Genomic DNA, 15906 nt, shown 5'->3' with positions numbered 1-15906 from the left:
TGGTTTATAAGAGGAGGTTTATATAAGGTTTGCATTTGATTGACTCAACAATGGTCATGTTGTCCTTTTTGTCCTTCAATGGTCATGTCTCTTTTATTGCATCATGTTTAAAGAGACTACAAGCTTGTGTAAAATAAGAGTAATTTTGCCATGGAAATAAAAGGCATTTAGTAAAAGCCAAAAATATTCCTATGTTATAGGATCTTGAATGGTAGGCAAATTCAGCATGCAACAAGGGAAATCTGCCCTTTTTAATTTTTTTTTTTCATCCTTGCAGTTTCCTCCACCTCTTCTGAAACTGTATCTCTTCCTCCCATTTCCTATTCTTTCCTTAAATAAAGAATGCATCTTTCATTTTAGGATTAGGTTTAGCATGCCTGGAACTAATAGAGTCCATCTTGCTAAAATATCTTATGAAATGATAGAGAGATCAAATTGGAGACCTGTGTCGCCTCTGACTGGAAGTGAGTTTCCTTAAAGTTTACAACAGTTTGGTTTCTCAATTGGCCTGAAACTGCTGATCAGGTGCTCAGGTGCAGGGTCTCATCCTAGCCAGCTGTTCTTGCCTTTCTCCCAAGAGTCTTAGACCAATTCCTCTTGCATTGTGGGGCCTGGCTCTCCTCTATAGCTGGCTGCACATACTGGCTTCCTGTCAGCTCCCTTTTGCTTCCTGTTTGTTCTGATGAATGGATGGTTTCCTTCAAGCTGCCTCTGGTGACGCAAGTAGTGTACGCCATCCAACCCGCCTCCTGGAAACAACTGGTCTCTTTCAGATTTGTCTCTCTTTTTTATTGTAGCACATAAAAGTTACAAAGACAATAGCAAAGAGCTGCACAATGTTGGTTTTCACAAACGCACAAATGTGAATCCTTTACTATTGCAGAGTCTCACACCCTGACTTTGATACAACGTAAGTTTGTTTGTTAAATACAACTTGGTTTTTTGATCCATATCAATGAAGTTAATGAAATTGTAATGATAAATTTTAATGTGGCTAAATAATAAGCCACTGTATTTGAAAAGAAAATGATCTGTTAAGTTTGCAACATAGGCTCATTCTGAAAACGTAGCCCTATATAAATTTCTGGAGATTGCGAATTATGTAGACAGAAGTACTTATGGCTGCATTTCGTCTTTAAATCGAACGCTGTATAAAGGCGGTATGACACCATTCTTGTTCGTGCTTACCAGCTGATCACTTACCTCTGTATGGACGCCTTTTCCGCTGTTACCCGTTTGTCCAGTTAGCTCGCCATATTTGTCGGCAAACTTGACGACAGGGTTCAAGTCCAGTGAAGAATAGTTCCAGAAAGCAGGTAAGACAAAAACAGAAGCCAAGCAATAAAATAAACAAGTAAATAACAGGGTGAAAACATGGTAAAAATCAGCCGAGGGCTTTTCTTTTTCTGGATTGCTTTTTAAAACTGTCAGTTGGATTTAGGGAAGTGGGTGGGCAGGTCATTCGGTGCTTTTGAAAACACTATTGGTTGGGTTTAGGGAAGGAGAAGGGTGGGTCAGCCAATCAGTCAGTCAGACAGTCAGTCAACAGCAGCCTCTGGTGGATTTACGCGAGAATCACAGAAGCGAATGGCACTCGCGAGAGAAATTTAGGATCTCGAAAAGCATACACCGCTGTCTCTGGTGGATTCGCGATAGCAAACTGCAAAAAAACGTAGCTCCTGGGATGTATTTCGCGATCTTCAGAAATGTATATAGTTGTATACATGTATAAATGAATATAGGTACGTTTTCAGAATGATCCTGGATTGTTAGTTTGGGTGACATTGCAACATCCTTTGCCTAAAATTTCTTAATTATTAGTAAAGCTTTATCTACTTGTCTTACAATATTTTCCAAAGAAAAATTCTTCTAGTGGGTTTACTAGAAAAGCAATATGTGATATCAAGGTATACATGTGCAGTGATTTATTTTTATTGATAGATTTATTGTTTTATATATCCTCAGGAAAATATTTGAGAATGACTACTTTTAAAGAAGGAAAAGAAATACCCAGGCCCTGATATACTTGAACCAAAGTTTTTCTATTATTTTTAAAGAAGGTAGAGCCTCTGAGCCACACCCACCTATTATTTACTAATCGTAGTTTAAAGATGTTTACCAGCTAAACTTTTCAGCAAAGTTTGAATCTTTTTTAAATACAAATTTCTCCAACTAAGTTTTGGCCAGATATTTTTCTTTGTTCAAATTCACTTGAAGTAAATCGAGCCTATAAATGGTAATAGAACTAAAAATGAAGATTCTGTCATTATTTGCTCATACAGTACATCAACCTGTATGAGTTTCTTTCATGGTGCACAAAGGAAGATATTTTAAAGAATGTTTTTTTTGTCGAAGCAATTGATAGAAAATTGAGCTCGACTCAACACTGTCAAAATCACACTGTTGATTAGGATTAATTCAGGTCAATTGGGACACTCTTTGCCATTGAAATAACCAAGGAAAAGTGTCCCAAGGCACGCAGTTGTCCATCAATTTACATTATTTTATAAACTAAAAAATAAAGTTGTAAAATTTCTTAACAAAGTCTTTATAACACCGATGAAAATCATTGACCAACTTTTGAATTAAATATACTTTCAGTTTGACAGGTTGAAACTTGTTGAGATGTTTGTCATCTGCTATGAAATGAACGGCGGAAAACCAAAGCACAGGAGGAGTGTATTTCTGTGTCTTTAATTACGATCGTCTGAATGAGTGTTTGCCTGCTGGTGGATACTTCAGACATCTACTTCCCAACTGTGTGAGAATGACTAATGCTAAAACAACAGACTTTCTGGGCTGTTTGTGTCTTGGTTTCACATTCACACTTTAACCACTTTCGTACTCACTTAGTGTTGTTCTCAAACTGGCAGAGGCTTTCTTATAGTGCCACTATGAGCACTAATCTGGTCTTGTTCAGTCATCACGGCACCCCGGCGTTTGCGAACAGTAAGCACGGCCACTGTTTTTAAGAACAGCAGTCTTGCCGTCGACCTCCTGGTGATTTCGATCTCCTTGCTTTTAAAGCTTTGGCGACGAGCCTGGAGTTTGGAGCCTTTAGCCAGGCCTTGTAATGAAATATGACAGATTTGGGGTGGGGTTTTTCGGGGAGCCGACTGAGATGCTCTCAGGAAAATGAGCAAAGTGACAGCTGGGATGAGGAGGGGGGGGGAGGATTGATTTGGCCTTAAAGAGACTACACCATCAGATTACTGATGCACACTGGCCATCAAACTGCAGTTCTAACAAACACACGTTAGATTACACGCCATTTTTCAGAATACATGGGGCAATGATGACACTCAGTTTCGTCATTCAGATCTTTTATTCGGTTAATTTTTAAATGCAGAGTAGGTGAAAATTGTGAATGTGTTGGATTGAATGGCCACTTTAAGGGATGAGAATGTGTTGTACTGTGATAAAATATATATATAACACACATACAAAATACATAAAGGATCTGAATAAAAATATATAAATGTCCTCCTACACTCAAAAAAATTATTTCTGCTACGTGTTCAAACTACCTGTTTAAAATGAGCTAAAACAACACAATTCTTGTAATTATTTGCCCAATTTCTTTGTTTTATTTTCAGTCTACTTATATTTGTAAACCATTAAGTTAACTTAAGCGTTTTGTGTTGGGACAACATGAAGGAATTGTGTTGGTCCAACTGTCTGATTAGGGGACTTGTAGTTCCCAGCAATCTTTGCTTGGGATTGAATTAAGATAAGGAGAAATTGACTGTAAAAGTTCACTTTAGTTTGAAGATGTGGAAGATTTTCATGTAATTCTTTGAGTTTTGAGGTTGCCACCTAGCAGAAGCACCCATGCTTTGGGTGTTGGCAGCTTAATTAGCAGAAATGCAGTTTGTTGCTTTGCTCAGTGATCAATAACTGTCCTCATAGTTCTGAGATCAGTCTCAAACAACTGTATATGTAACTCATGAAATTAGCTTAAAAATGTCTCTTTTAGTCCGTTTAGGATAAGTTCAAATAAAACTAAGAGACTTACAAAAATATTTAAACTTTTATTTGATAAAATCATGTTGGACCAACTCAATTGCATTTAATTGTGTACATATTTTTGTTTTGTTTCTTTGTTGGTGCTAAACAAATTTATTGGATGTTAATCCTGCCTTCAATTAAATTGAGTTCATCCAGTGAGTTTTTTTTGTAGTGTATTGGTTTGTTGCTTTATAATAGTTTAAAAATAGTATTTATGACAACATTTAATAAACTGTCTAACATAAAAATATGATTTGTCATATTGACTTTATTCTTCAATGCGGAAATGCGCTCGTTTTTGCGATTGTTTTAGAACTTCCGATTCAGCAGCTTATAGAAGAAATGACTAGGAATAATAAACCACAGAAAACAGTCAAACTACTTGCTCTACAAACACGTGTTTGTATGATTATACAGACAAAGCAGAATAATATAATTAGAAAAAGTCAGTTTGCAACATCAAGTAGCAGAACGAGCTGTTTTTAACATCTAAAAATGTGAAGTAAATGAAGTCTCAAACTGGATTCCTGGAGGGCCGCAGCTCTGCACAGTTTTACTCCAACCCTAATCAAAAACAGCTGGTCCAACTTATCAAGGTGTTCAAGACTCCTACAGACTGTTAAGCAGGTGTGAGTTGGAGGTGGTTGAAACTAAACTATGCAGAGCTGCGGCCCTCCAGGAATTAAGTTTGAGACCATTGGTCTAAACAATTAATTCAGGTTGTCCCAACACAAAACAGTTAAGTTAACATAAGACTTTTTTTACAAATTTGAGTAGATTCAACATAAAACAATTAGGTTGTCCCAAAAACAACTTCAAATTTGTGTTGTTTCAACTCACTTTAAATAAGTAGCTTAAAAAAGCAGCAAAAGTCATTTTTTGAGTGTATGTTTTCCCCAAAATATCCAGAATTGTGTTGTTTCAGCTCATTATACATAGGTAGTTTGAACAAGCAGCAAAAAGAATTTTTGGAGTGTACTTTTAGTTTATTTCAAGAGTTCACACTTAGCTGATGATTCATCAAAAGCTTGTTTGGCATGCTGTCCCGGGAGAAAGCCCCGAGCTCAAGGGATCCTCGAGCCCGGGGCTTCCTCCCGTTTGCAGAGCGAGAGGGGAGCCTGAGCTCTGTGGATCTCAGAACTCCCCGTCTGCAGTAGCTAAGGGAACACGTGAGGAAAAAAGGGGGCTAGACAAATGCTTGATTGTTATGCATGATGTATATATTTGGATGGTGGGAGGAAACCGGAGAACCTGGGGAAAACCCACGCGGACACGGGGAGAATATACGAACTCCTCACAGAAACACCTACCGACCTGGCAGGACCAGGGCTGGCAGTGTTCTTGCTGTGGGGCTAACAGTGCTAACCACTGGGCCTCCGTGCCGCCCGATCTATAGTGAAGGAGGAGAATGGGGAGGAAGGGGGGTTTCTTCCAAACGAAGATAAAGTGGACTAAAAACTGTGGTTATTTATAGTAGCTTATGGCTCATATGATTGGATGATACTGATTAGCTTAATACGGGACCGGCTGTGATAAATCATAAGCACGTGATCCTCTCGAAATTAGTTTATGAATAAACCCCACATATGAGTTCAATATATAACGTATTTGAAGATGTGTTAATGTAACAAGTTAAAACGTGTTACAAAATATTAATTTCATCACTTTTATTGTAATTTTCTACCATATTTTCTACTATATCTAGTTTTGAAGTTTTTTATCCCCCTTTTTATTAGTTTCTCCCACTTGCCATTGATCCACAAGCAACACACAGTGTGTTTCTCTGCCCAAGATTATCTTTCAGTCCTTTGTCCAGTGCCAGCTTGTCGGTCAATCTGTTTTGCTCTCCCACCCCACTCCTTTTCGTTTGCGACAGTATAATCAATAATGCATGGCTGTGTAATACCCTGACTGAGTAGATCTCTCTCAGCAGGTCGCTCTGATGATTGTTGTTTGGGGACCAGCAGGTATTACCCAACACCATCCTGTAATGACGGTCCCGGCGAGTGTTTGCCAGCAGCTGCGTTGCTGTGTAGCCATGAAATTATATTATTATATAATGCTTGTTCAGCAAATGTGCACTCAAGGAGGCAGGAGTCACTGCTGTCTGATTACTCCAAGAGCGTTTAATCTTTCATGTCACATTAATGTTTATGACATGTTCAACTAATGATCCTCAATCAAACCGGCCGCTTGACTCGAGGTCAGTCGTAGTTGTTCGTTTATTCAGAAGGAAAAACAAGCACTCCTTCTTTTCTGTAAATAAATCACTGAAGTAGCTACAATTACAGTGAAGTAGTAAATCTCTCACTCTCTCTGTGTGTGTTATATATGTGTTGTTGATGTTAAACATTGCATTTTTACAATTAACAAAGTGATTTTATTGACATTTAAAGTAGTTTGAAACAATATATTATACAATAAATTTTGTATATACTCATACACTCACCAGCCACTTTATTAGGTACACCTGTCCAACTGCTTAAGGCAAATTTCTAAGCTAATCCTATGGCAGCAACTTTAATATCCAGCAATATCCAGTGAGCAGCAGTTCTGTGGGCGCAAATGCTTTGTTGATGCCAGAGGTCAAAGGAGAATGGCTAGACTGGTTTGATCTGATAGAAAGGCAATAGTAACTCAAATAACCACTCGTAACAACCGAGGTATTCAGGAGAGCATCTCTGAACACACAACACGTCCAACCTTGAGGTGGATGGGCTACAGCAGCAGAAGACCACACTGGGTGCCACTCCTGTCAGCTAAGAACAGGAAACTGAGGCTACAATTCGCACAGGCTCACCAAAATTGGACAATTAAAAGATTGGAAAAAACGTTGCCTGGTCTGAAGAGTCTCGATTTCTGCTTCGACATTTGGATGGAAGGGTCAGAATTTGGTGTCAACAACATGAAAGCATGGATCCATCCATCCTTGTACTAACAGTTCAGGCTTGTGGTAGTGGTGTAATAGTGTGGGGGATATTTTCTTGGCACACTAGGAAGGTGTACCTAATAAAGTGGCCTGTTAGCAACACAGTAAATGTAGCATTTCGAGCTACAAACAATGGCAATAAAAGTAGCTATATAGATTTATTTAACTTTTCCTAATGTAACATCACAGTAAAAAAATGCTGGGTTCCACACAATTACATCATGTTGTCCCAACACAAATCGATTAAGTTAACTTAATAATTTTTACAAAATTAAATGGATCGAACATAAAATAATTAAGTTGTCCGACCTCCTCCTAAAAAAATAAAAATTGTGTTGTTTCAACTCATTTTGAATAATTTGTTTGAACAAGCAGCGAAAGTCTTTATTTTAATGGTTGTTGGAGCAGAAATCAAGGCCTTCTAATTTAATTCAGTGTGTAAACGGACTCAGTTATAATTGCATTTTCATTTAATATTTATTTATTCATGCAACTTAGTCAGGGGTTGCCACAGCAGAATGAACCACTATATTTAATCATATTATTTATAAAACTACATCCTAATTTATAATGCACACAATATACTGTCATCTTACAGTATACAATACTTTTTTATTCACAAATCAACTGTTCTCAGGCCATTTGTCAAGTTAACAAAGTTAGTTTAACCAATTACATTTTTATAGCTAGTGCTCTGAATAATAATAAAGGCATCCGTTGAATCACACAGGCATTTGTTTCCTCGAGTTCTAAGGATTGCCACAGTTTTCCATTTTTTATATTTATACATGAAAGTATATTTCCGGCTCAAGGACTGAGTGAATGTTTTCAAAGGACACACTTCACTTGAAGAGCTTTTGGTTAATTAATAATTCATAGTGCGCAACAAAAAAAGTTCAGATCAGCTTCTGGAGGTGGACATGGAGCTAAAGAGAGTTTTAAGTACAATATTTTGAGCAAGAATTTCTGTTTTGTGTATAGATTTGCTCTTTCCTACTTCACTCTAGTTATTTTCGAGACACTGCATGTGAACATGGTAAAAAAAATACCAATAGTTATCACCACACTATATTCTCTGTTGGCTAATTACATTAAGAATCCCTTAATCACACAATAATTTTTTAAATCCTATCTAAAATGGTCATGTTTAAAATGCAAATGAGCCATCATTTAATGAAATTTGTATCATTTAAAAAAATTGAGTATTGGATTTTTTTTGTTTTTACATATATAAATTTCAAAAGTTTTTACAGAGGGGATTTATTTTGATAAAAATGCCGCTAACAGCCAGAAAAAAAAGTCATTTTTACTATTATTTGTAGAATAAAATGCTTTATATATTGACCAAATCCCATTCTTGAAACCCACAGAATAAAACGGTGAAGTTTGCTGTATGTAAGGGCTGTTAAAGTGGAGATTTATCAATATGATATAAAAATATGCTAATATACATTTTAATAATAATTAATAATAGATCACATTTTTGTGATACACTGTAAAAAATAAATCCGTAAAATTTACGGTAAAAAAACGGCAGCTGTGGTTGCCAGTACTTTACCGTTAGAAATACGGTACAAACCGTAAAAGTAATTTCTCATTTTTACTTTAAACTACCGTATTTTTTTAATTTATACAGGTAATATATCTGTATTTTGTTCAGTGTCATTCTCACAGCTACTAAACACCAGTACGCATAAAATTAAAGTCATGAAATAAACATTGTTTATCAACATTAGATGTAACATAAATCTCTAATGTACAGAACTGATGGGGAAACAACTAAAAAGATCCACAGTAATGTCAACAAAAAGCATATAAAGTGATGTGCCATACAGGGAATTCTGGGAAAGTCAATTTACGGTTCTTCGCCGTATATATTAAGGAAATATACCGTTAACCAGGTTACGGATTTGTACTGTAGCATTTTTACAGTTTTTTACCGTTGAAATCACGGCCATTTTTTACAGTGTATATACAAATATATTGTAATATATAATTTGAAATTGCAGGCACAAAATAAAAAAGGGTTACAAGAGACGAGACACTAAAATGTGTGTTTTGAAAATGTTCTTTACGTCCGACTATAAAAACACTATGACAAGCAGAAAATTGACATTTAACTTGAAATTGAACTGTGTTTTTGCCTGTAGTGTGCCGCTTTAAGGATTTTGCAGAGCAGCAGGATGGCCAGAGAATTGGTAGCACAGCATTTCTCAGGCTTTTAGGAAACATTTTATGAGCCCTTGAGACAAATGCACAACATCTGACTTGAGTTTCCTTGTGAATGTGGTTAGATTATACTATGCCATTTCTTCTCAAATCTCTGCATATACTGTAGAGGAGTGAACATCACTTTCTCTGTTAATCGGTCGTTTGCTTGTTCTAGCTTGTATTGCATTAAGCAGAAACTGTTTAAATTATACTTGTAGATTACTGTTTGACTTATCCAGTATAGTCTTGCTACTTGTCATTAGATCCATGCCTTATTTTTTAAATGTTTTTTTTTCTATAGTCTGAAATGGCCCTGTTGGCTCATGTCCTTCACTTAACATTTTTTAAGACCTGGCTGAGAGGGTTTGGTTTGCACAGACATGAATGAGCACATACAGTATACTGCCACAATAAGATGAGTGTCACTTTATTACTGTAATTTAGAGACATGTGAATCAGAGAAAGATGAGCTTGTGTGCAGCACATATATAGATAAATGCTAGTTATCATGCTCTTCTTGCATGATTTAATGAATTACTTCTACTGTGATGAATAGAAAATGTCAAATGTAAAGTAAATGAGATATAATTAGGAGCCAGTATTTAGAGAGTAATTGAAGAATGTTTAGTTTGTTTGTTTATTAGATGTTTTATTTTATAGTATTTTTAATACTTTTTTGTTTTATTGTACAATATTTTATTTTCATGTTTTTATTATTAATTATTTGTTATTACGTTTTTTATTTATTGTTTTTGTTGTATTGTTTATAACTTTAGTTTTATTTATTAAGTCTATTTATTTAATTTTGTTATATTACATTCATTCATTTTCAATTTATTATTAATCTATGATATTAATAAATATATTTATAAACATTTTATTATTATTATTATTATTATAATTTATTTTTATTTGATTAGATATTTAGTGTTCAATATGTATTTGTATCTATTTTTTATATATTTATTCATTGGTATTTATTTTTTATTTAAAACTATTAATTTTGTGCTATTTATTTTTGATTTAGTACTTATTTTGTGGCATTTAATTAGTATTTTAGTCATACATTTGTTATATTTTATGAATGTTTAATGAATATTTAAAAATGCTGTATTTTTTATCATTTTTTCTTTACATTTACATGATATTTCATTTCTTTTTTCTTTTTTTTCACAATTTGAGAAGCCAATTTACTGAATTGAGCCTTTTTTAATTTTTAAAGCATTCCCATTCAAACATCAAAACACACATTCCTTTGTATGAACACATTCATCTCAGTAAATATCCAACACTAAGCTGATAACTGCATTATTAAGTCCATGAATGCTTGATGCTTGTCTGTGTCACTAACCTCTGCCTGTGCGTGTTTGTAGACGCTTTGCTTTTTAAACTAAAATTACAGAGCTCCTTTAAAGAGCTTCAGCATTTCGATGCGTCACCAGTCTCATTTCCTCCTACCATCATAAATTATACAGAGGGCAGAAAATTACACGTGTCATTGGTACTGACACATGTTGGCATGTCAGAAAGAAAGCCTTGGTAGTTATTTTAGCAGACTTATGATACAGTCATGTAAAAAAATCATCACAGCGAGTCACATGAAGTGAGTAAAGCCCGTACAGTTGGTACTGGAGTGAACTTTGTTGTGTTTGACTCTGTGGCTGTGGAAATCCCACTTCTGTGTGATGTCAGACTGAAAGTGTGCTCTCAGCGCAAAAGCACAATAGAGTCGGGACAGTTGGATTTCATCGCCCCGAGACTGTCAGACCCGCACCGGGCTCCTCTCTCTGGGATATAGTTAGTACATATGGAGGCAAAAGTCATCCGATTTCTCTATAGCAGGAAATGCAAAGGTACTGTTGATTCTCAGTTTGTTTGTTTTCGATCACTCGTAACACTGGTTTGACTGCTATCTCAAGACTTGTGTATCAAATGTAATGTGATCTTGGAGCTGTAAACAATGTTAACTGATGGTTAATAGTTTAATAGTATTATTGTGAAGTATTATGTAGTGTTTTTGACTTCCATATGTTTTTTAATGTCATTTATTCCTGTCAGTCAAAGATTAGTTAGTGTGATTAGTTAGTCACGATCTTTCAGAAATGATTATATGTTAATTTGCTGTTCTGCTATGATCACTTATTATTAGTACTTGATCATTAATCAAAATAATCATTTTTCCAACTTAATAGTTTTGTGAAAAGTGATACAGTTTACTTTTTTAATGTTTCATTGAATAGAAATTTCAGAAATACAACATTTATTTGATATAAAATGTTTTGTTGCAAAATAATTGTGTTTGCTATCAATTTTGATTCATTTATTGTGCGGTTAATGAACAAAGTTGTATTAAAATTAGTTTCCATTCAACTTTTTAATAAAAATAAATGTTTCTTGAGCGCAAATCATCATATTATAATGATTTCTGAAGGATCATGTTAAGCTAAAGACTAAAGAATTGAGACTAGGGATGCTCCGATCAGGATTTTTGAAGCCGATACCATGTACCGATTCCTCATATTGGTGATCAGCCGATACCGAGTACCGATTCTGATGCTTCAAGCTTTATTTTAAAATTGCATAAAGCACATTTTCCCACCAAGTATGATACTTAAGTGGAGATCTCTCCTTTCCTAAACGAATAAATAAAGGATGTTGCATATTATCCTTTAAACACGTTTCTTATAGCCATTTAGTGTGGACACGTCATGGTCAGAATAAGCTTTACAGAAAATAATAGAAAAAAACAGATTTAAAAATTGGAAAAAAAAACAATGCAATTTGGAAACATTGCAAATAATGGAAGAATAACTCAACGAATGAGTTTGAAGTGCATATTTAATTGATAAGTGGTTAAAATGCATCTTCCTCTCTTGTAAACCTGCAAATGAACGCTTGCAATCTGTTCATGTGATCGGCCAGATTAGCGAGTACCGATCGAGTTATAAAATGTGATTATTACCGATACCGATCTCCAGCAGATCGATCGGAGCATCCCTAATTGATACTAAAAATTCAGTTTTAAATCACTGGAATAAATAAAAATTTTAAATAATGCTGGGCAAAAACAAATCGAATCCAAAATAAAAATTTGTTTTGGCATAATGTTTGCGTGATGTGTAGATTTATTATGTTTATAAAAATACACACAAGCTTGCATATATTTAGGAAAAGTTTGTTTATATTTAGATATGAAATGTATTTGTGTATGATACAAGTTATATCTACATTTAAATATCTATGTAACAAAATAGTATGTATGTGTGTTTATCAAATACACATAATAAATACACACACAAATATATTATGTCATATATACATATATTGTATTATTTTGGATTAATATTTGCCTAGCACTCATTTGAAACTACATTCAGTTGGAAAACAGCTTTAAATCATAATACTATTTCACAAACAGTTTGTACTGTATTTTTAATCAAATAAATGCATCCATGATGAGCTGAATGCTTATTTAAAAACTTTTTTTTTATTTAAATCGTACTGTTCGGAAACTTTTGAGCAGTAATGCACAGTAAATGCTGCTTCGGGTGAGCTTTCTATAATGCTGCTACAAATCATACAAAATGAAATGGCTCTGCTAAATTTCATGTTTTTTTTTAATTGGCACTTTAGTATGCAGGAAAAGTAGGTGCATCCATAGATCCAGAGTTCCCAAAGGGCTCACGTAAACAACATAATTCAATATTGCAATAGGCTGTCAGGGTAGAGGGGAGTAAATTAATTTGGAGACATGCTTGAGTGCTCGACGGATGTTGGACAGCGAGAAAGAGAGATGCAGCGGACATGAAGAGTGATTAGCTTGGATAAATGTGTGTGTGTGTGTGATGGACCTCTGTTTAAAACATCTCCTGACCATGTCTATGTGTTGTTGTGCAAGTTTGTGGTAATAAATGGTTTTATGAAAACTTGTAAAACTTGCTGCTTTTGCATAGAAGACTGAACTGTCTCATTGGCAGTTATTTTTGTGTTCGTTTTGGGGAACAAGGAACTAGGCTGAAGCAGCATAGACAAGATTGTGAAATGTAGATGAAGGTTTTTTCTCACTAGATCACAGAATGATCATGATGTTTAATGTAAAATGAGTTTCCATTGCACAATAATAGAAAAAAAAAACTTTTGCAGAATTCACAGCATTTGCTAAGAGGGCCTTGAAATGCACTTTAACGCGTAGAGGGGATTTACCAGCTGCTTCTCTTTTTCTCTTTATATTTTGTGCAATTTCTAAAGGAAATCATTTTCCACATTAAGAGGAATACATTAACTGTTTTGTTTTCAAATTAAAGGAAAATCTTTGACACATACTGATTACATTTTGGTGACTTAAAATGAGGCATACTTGATTTCTTTATGATAGCAAATTGTAACGTAGGATAAAGACACACAAGTTATAAGCAATGATCACATATGACCCTTGCTGATTGTATATTTCATGGTTTTTGGAAATATTTAGGAGGCGTATGCTATTTCAATAAGTTTGGGGAAGATAATAATAACAAGCTAAAACCTTAAACAAGTCTTTTAATATATTTTAAAATATATTTTAAATACAACAATACAACTGTTTTTGATCAAAAAGTATATAAATACCAACCCAGGCTCATTCCGAGAACGTAGTCCCGGGGACGTTTCTGGAGACCGCGAAATACGTCCCGGGAGGTACGTATTTGTGCAGTTTTTGCTTTCGCGAGTCCGCGAGAGGCCGCTGTGTGCGTTTTTTCCCACGCCGTTCTCGCGTAAACCCGCTAGAGGCCGCTGTCGAACGACCTTCCGCCTGTCTGCCTGGATGACAGAATGATTGACCGTGCGACCGGCCAATCGACTGACCCACCCTCCTCCGTCCCTAAACCCAACCAACGACGATTCACAAAAGCCGTCCAGAAAAAGAAAAGCCCTCGTCCGATTTTTACCACGTTTTCGGATTTTGACCACATTCTCACCCTGTGACGAACTTGTTCGCTTCATTTTTTGGATTTTGTTTTTGTTTTCTTTCCTGATTTCTGGAACCGCTCTTCCCCAGACTCGAACCCGGTCGTCGTCGTCGTCGTGGTCAGCCCCTCTCTGCGCCTCGAGTCCGCCAGAGTACACGAAGAGCTAACCGGACAAACTGGTTGCAGCGGGAAAGCCCTCCACACGGAGGCTTTTGGCCGGCTGGCCGGCCGGCGAGCGCCGAAGGGAACGGCGTCACACCGCCCCGCAGCGTTCGCTTAAAAAAATGAAATGCAGCCGTACGTACCCCCGGCTACGTATTTAGCGGTCTCCAGAAACGTCCCCGGGACTACGTTCTCAGATTGAGCCTGGGTTGATAAATACTTAAACTTGAATTGAAATTAAAATCTCTTTCTTATTTAATATGAAATACATTTTAAAACTTAATGAATATTTTAAAACTAAAATAATGACAACTTAAATAAGTGTAACTATATAGATACTGTGTTTTTTTAAATCAGTCGAACAATAGGAAATGTTTGTTGAGCACCAAATTAGCATATTGAAATAATTTCTCTCTCAAGAACACTGAAGACAGTAGAGTAATGGTCCGGGAAACTCATCTTTTCCAACATAGCCAAAAATTATATAGTGTATATTTTGGCAATGAACATCTAATATGCAATTTTTAACAGTTTTGCAAAACTCCCAATTGATTCTAAGCACCTTTTTCCACCATATCAATAGTGAAGTACTGTAGTAACTCAGTGTCTTCTTCTCCTTCTGTGATTGGCAGAGATTCGAGCTCAGTTGGTGGAGCAGCTTAAGTGTTTGGACCAGCAATGTGAGCTCCGCGTGCAGCTCCTGCAAGACCTGCAGGACTTCTTCCGCAAGAAGGCAGAGATTGAGATGGACTACTCCCGCAACCTAGAGAAACTAGCGGAGAGGTTCCTGGCAAAGACACGCTACACAAAAGACCCCCAGTTCAAGTAAGAGAGCCTTTTTGTTGATACACCACAGTAGCTGTGCTTCCATTCACCTTTTTAATGCACAATTTAGGAAATTTTGGAAACTGCAAAATGCACATGAATGCTTAAAATGTGCATAATAATCAGAATCTGAATTTCCAGGTATGTTTACACATCCAAGAAATTTATTTTCATTACAGAAATTTCCACAGTGCAACTAAATGACAGTGACAGTACAAATACACAAATGATAAATGAATAATAATAATAATAAATAAGAATATACAATTTTGACAAATGTATGTACAGTATATAATTATATACAATATTGTATGTATAGTTACATTATGTGCAAATAAATTTTTTTAACTTCTCAAGTTCTGCAGGTTGCAATGTCCCACATTTTGCTTGTCAATCTTAAGTCAATTGTAATGATTTGTTTTGGTTCAATTTGGAATTTTCCCAACCAAGCACAGAGCCCGGGGGACCAGAGTGAGTGTTCCTTGGCCCCCCCGGTCCGCAAATTAAATGTTAACTATGTGTGTTGTTGTTTTTAAAAAGAAATAGGTCTATGTGTGCATAAATAGATAGATAATTATGCATTTAGATTTGTAATTAGTTTAAAGGATATGCACATAAACTTAGATCCCACCATTTGATGTCCAAACATAAACGTCTTGGCTGCAATAAGGCTAAATTTGAAGTCAAAATGTAATAGACGTCCAAAAACAGTCAAAAAATAGATTAGTCTTCAAATGGACAGGAATGAATGAAGTCTGTCTAATCTGTGTATTTTATGACTAGTCTATTTTTGGACTATTATTAGATGTCTATTACATTTTC

At 35.6% G+C, this 15906-nt stretch overlaps 1 protein-coding gene across 3 annotated transcripts in view; it reads left to right on the top strand.

Annotated features, from left to right (window-relative positions):
- srgap2 (SLIT-ROBO Rho GTPase activating protein 2) overlaps positions 1 to 15906 on the top strand; it is a 183590-nt gene that overhangs the window by 75431 nt on the left and 92253 nt on the right. For 2 of the 3 annotated variants that reach the window (XM_056468435.1, XM_056468433.1), the window contains exon 3: positions 14892 to 15084. In XM_056468435.1, coding sequence (XP_056324410.1) covers positions 14892 to 15084 — 193 coding nt within the window. Of the gene's footprint in view, positions 1 to 10885; positions 11002 to 14891; positions 15085 to 15906 lie in introns of those variants that run through there. The other variant, XM_056468434.1, reaches the window with a different exon arrangement.

Source organism: Danio aesculapii, chromosome 11 (genome assembly GCF_903798145.1).
Source record: "Danio aesculapii chromosome 11, fDanAes4.1, whole genome shotgun sequence".
Taxonomy (NCBI): Eukaryota; Metazoa; Chordata; class Actinopteri; order Cypriniformes; family Danionidae; genus Danio; species Danio aesculapii.
This window is presented reverse-complemented; position numbering and strand designations above follow the sequence as displayed.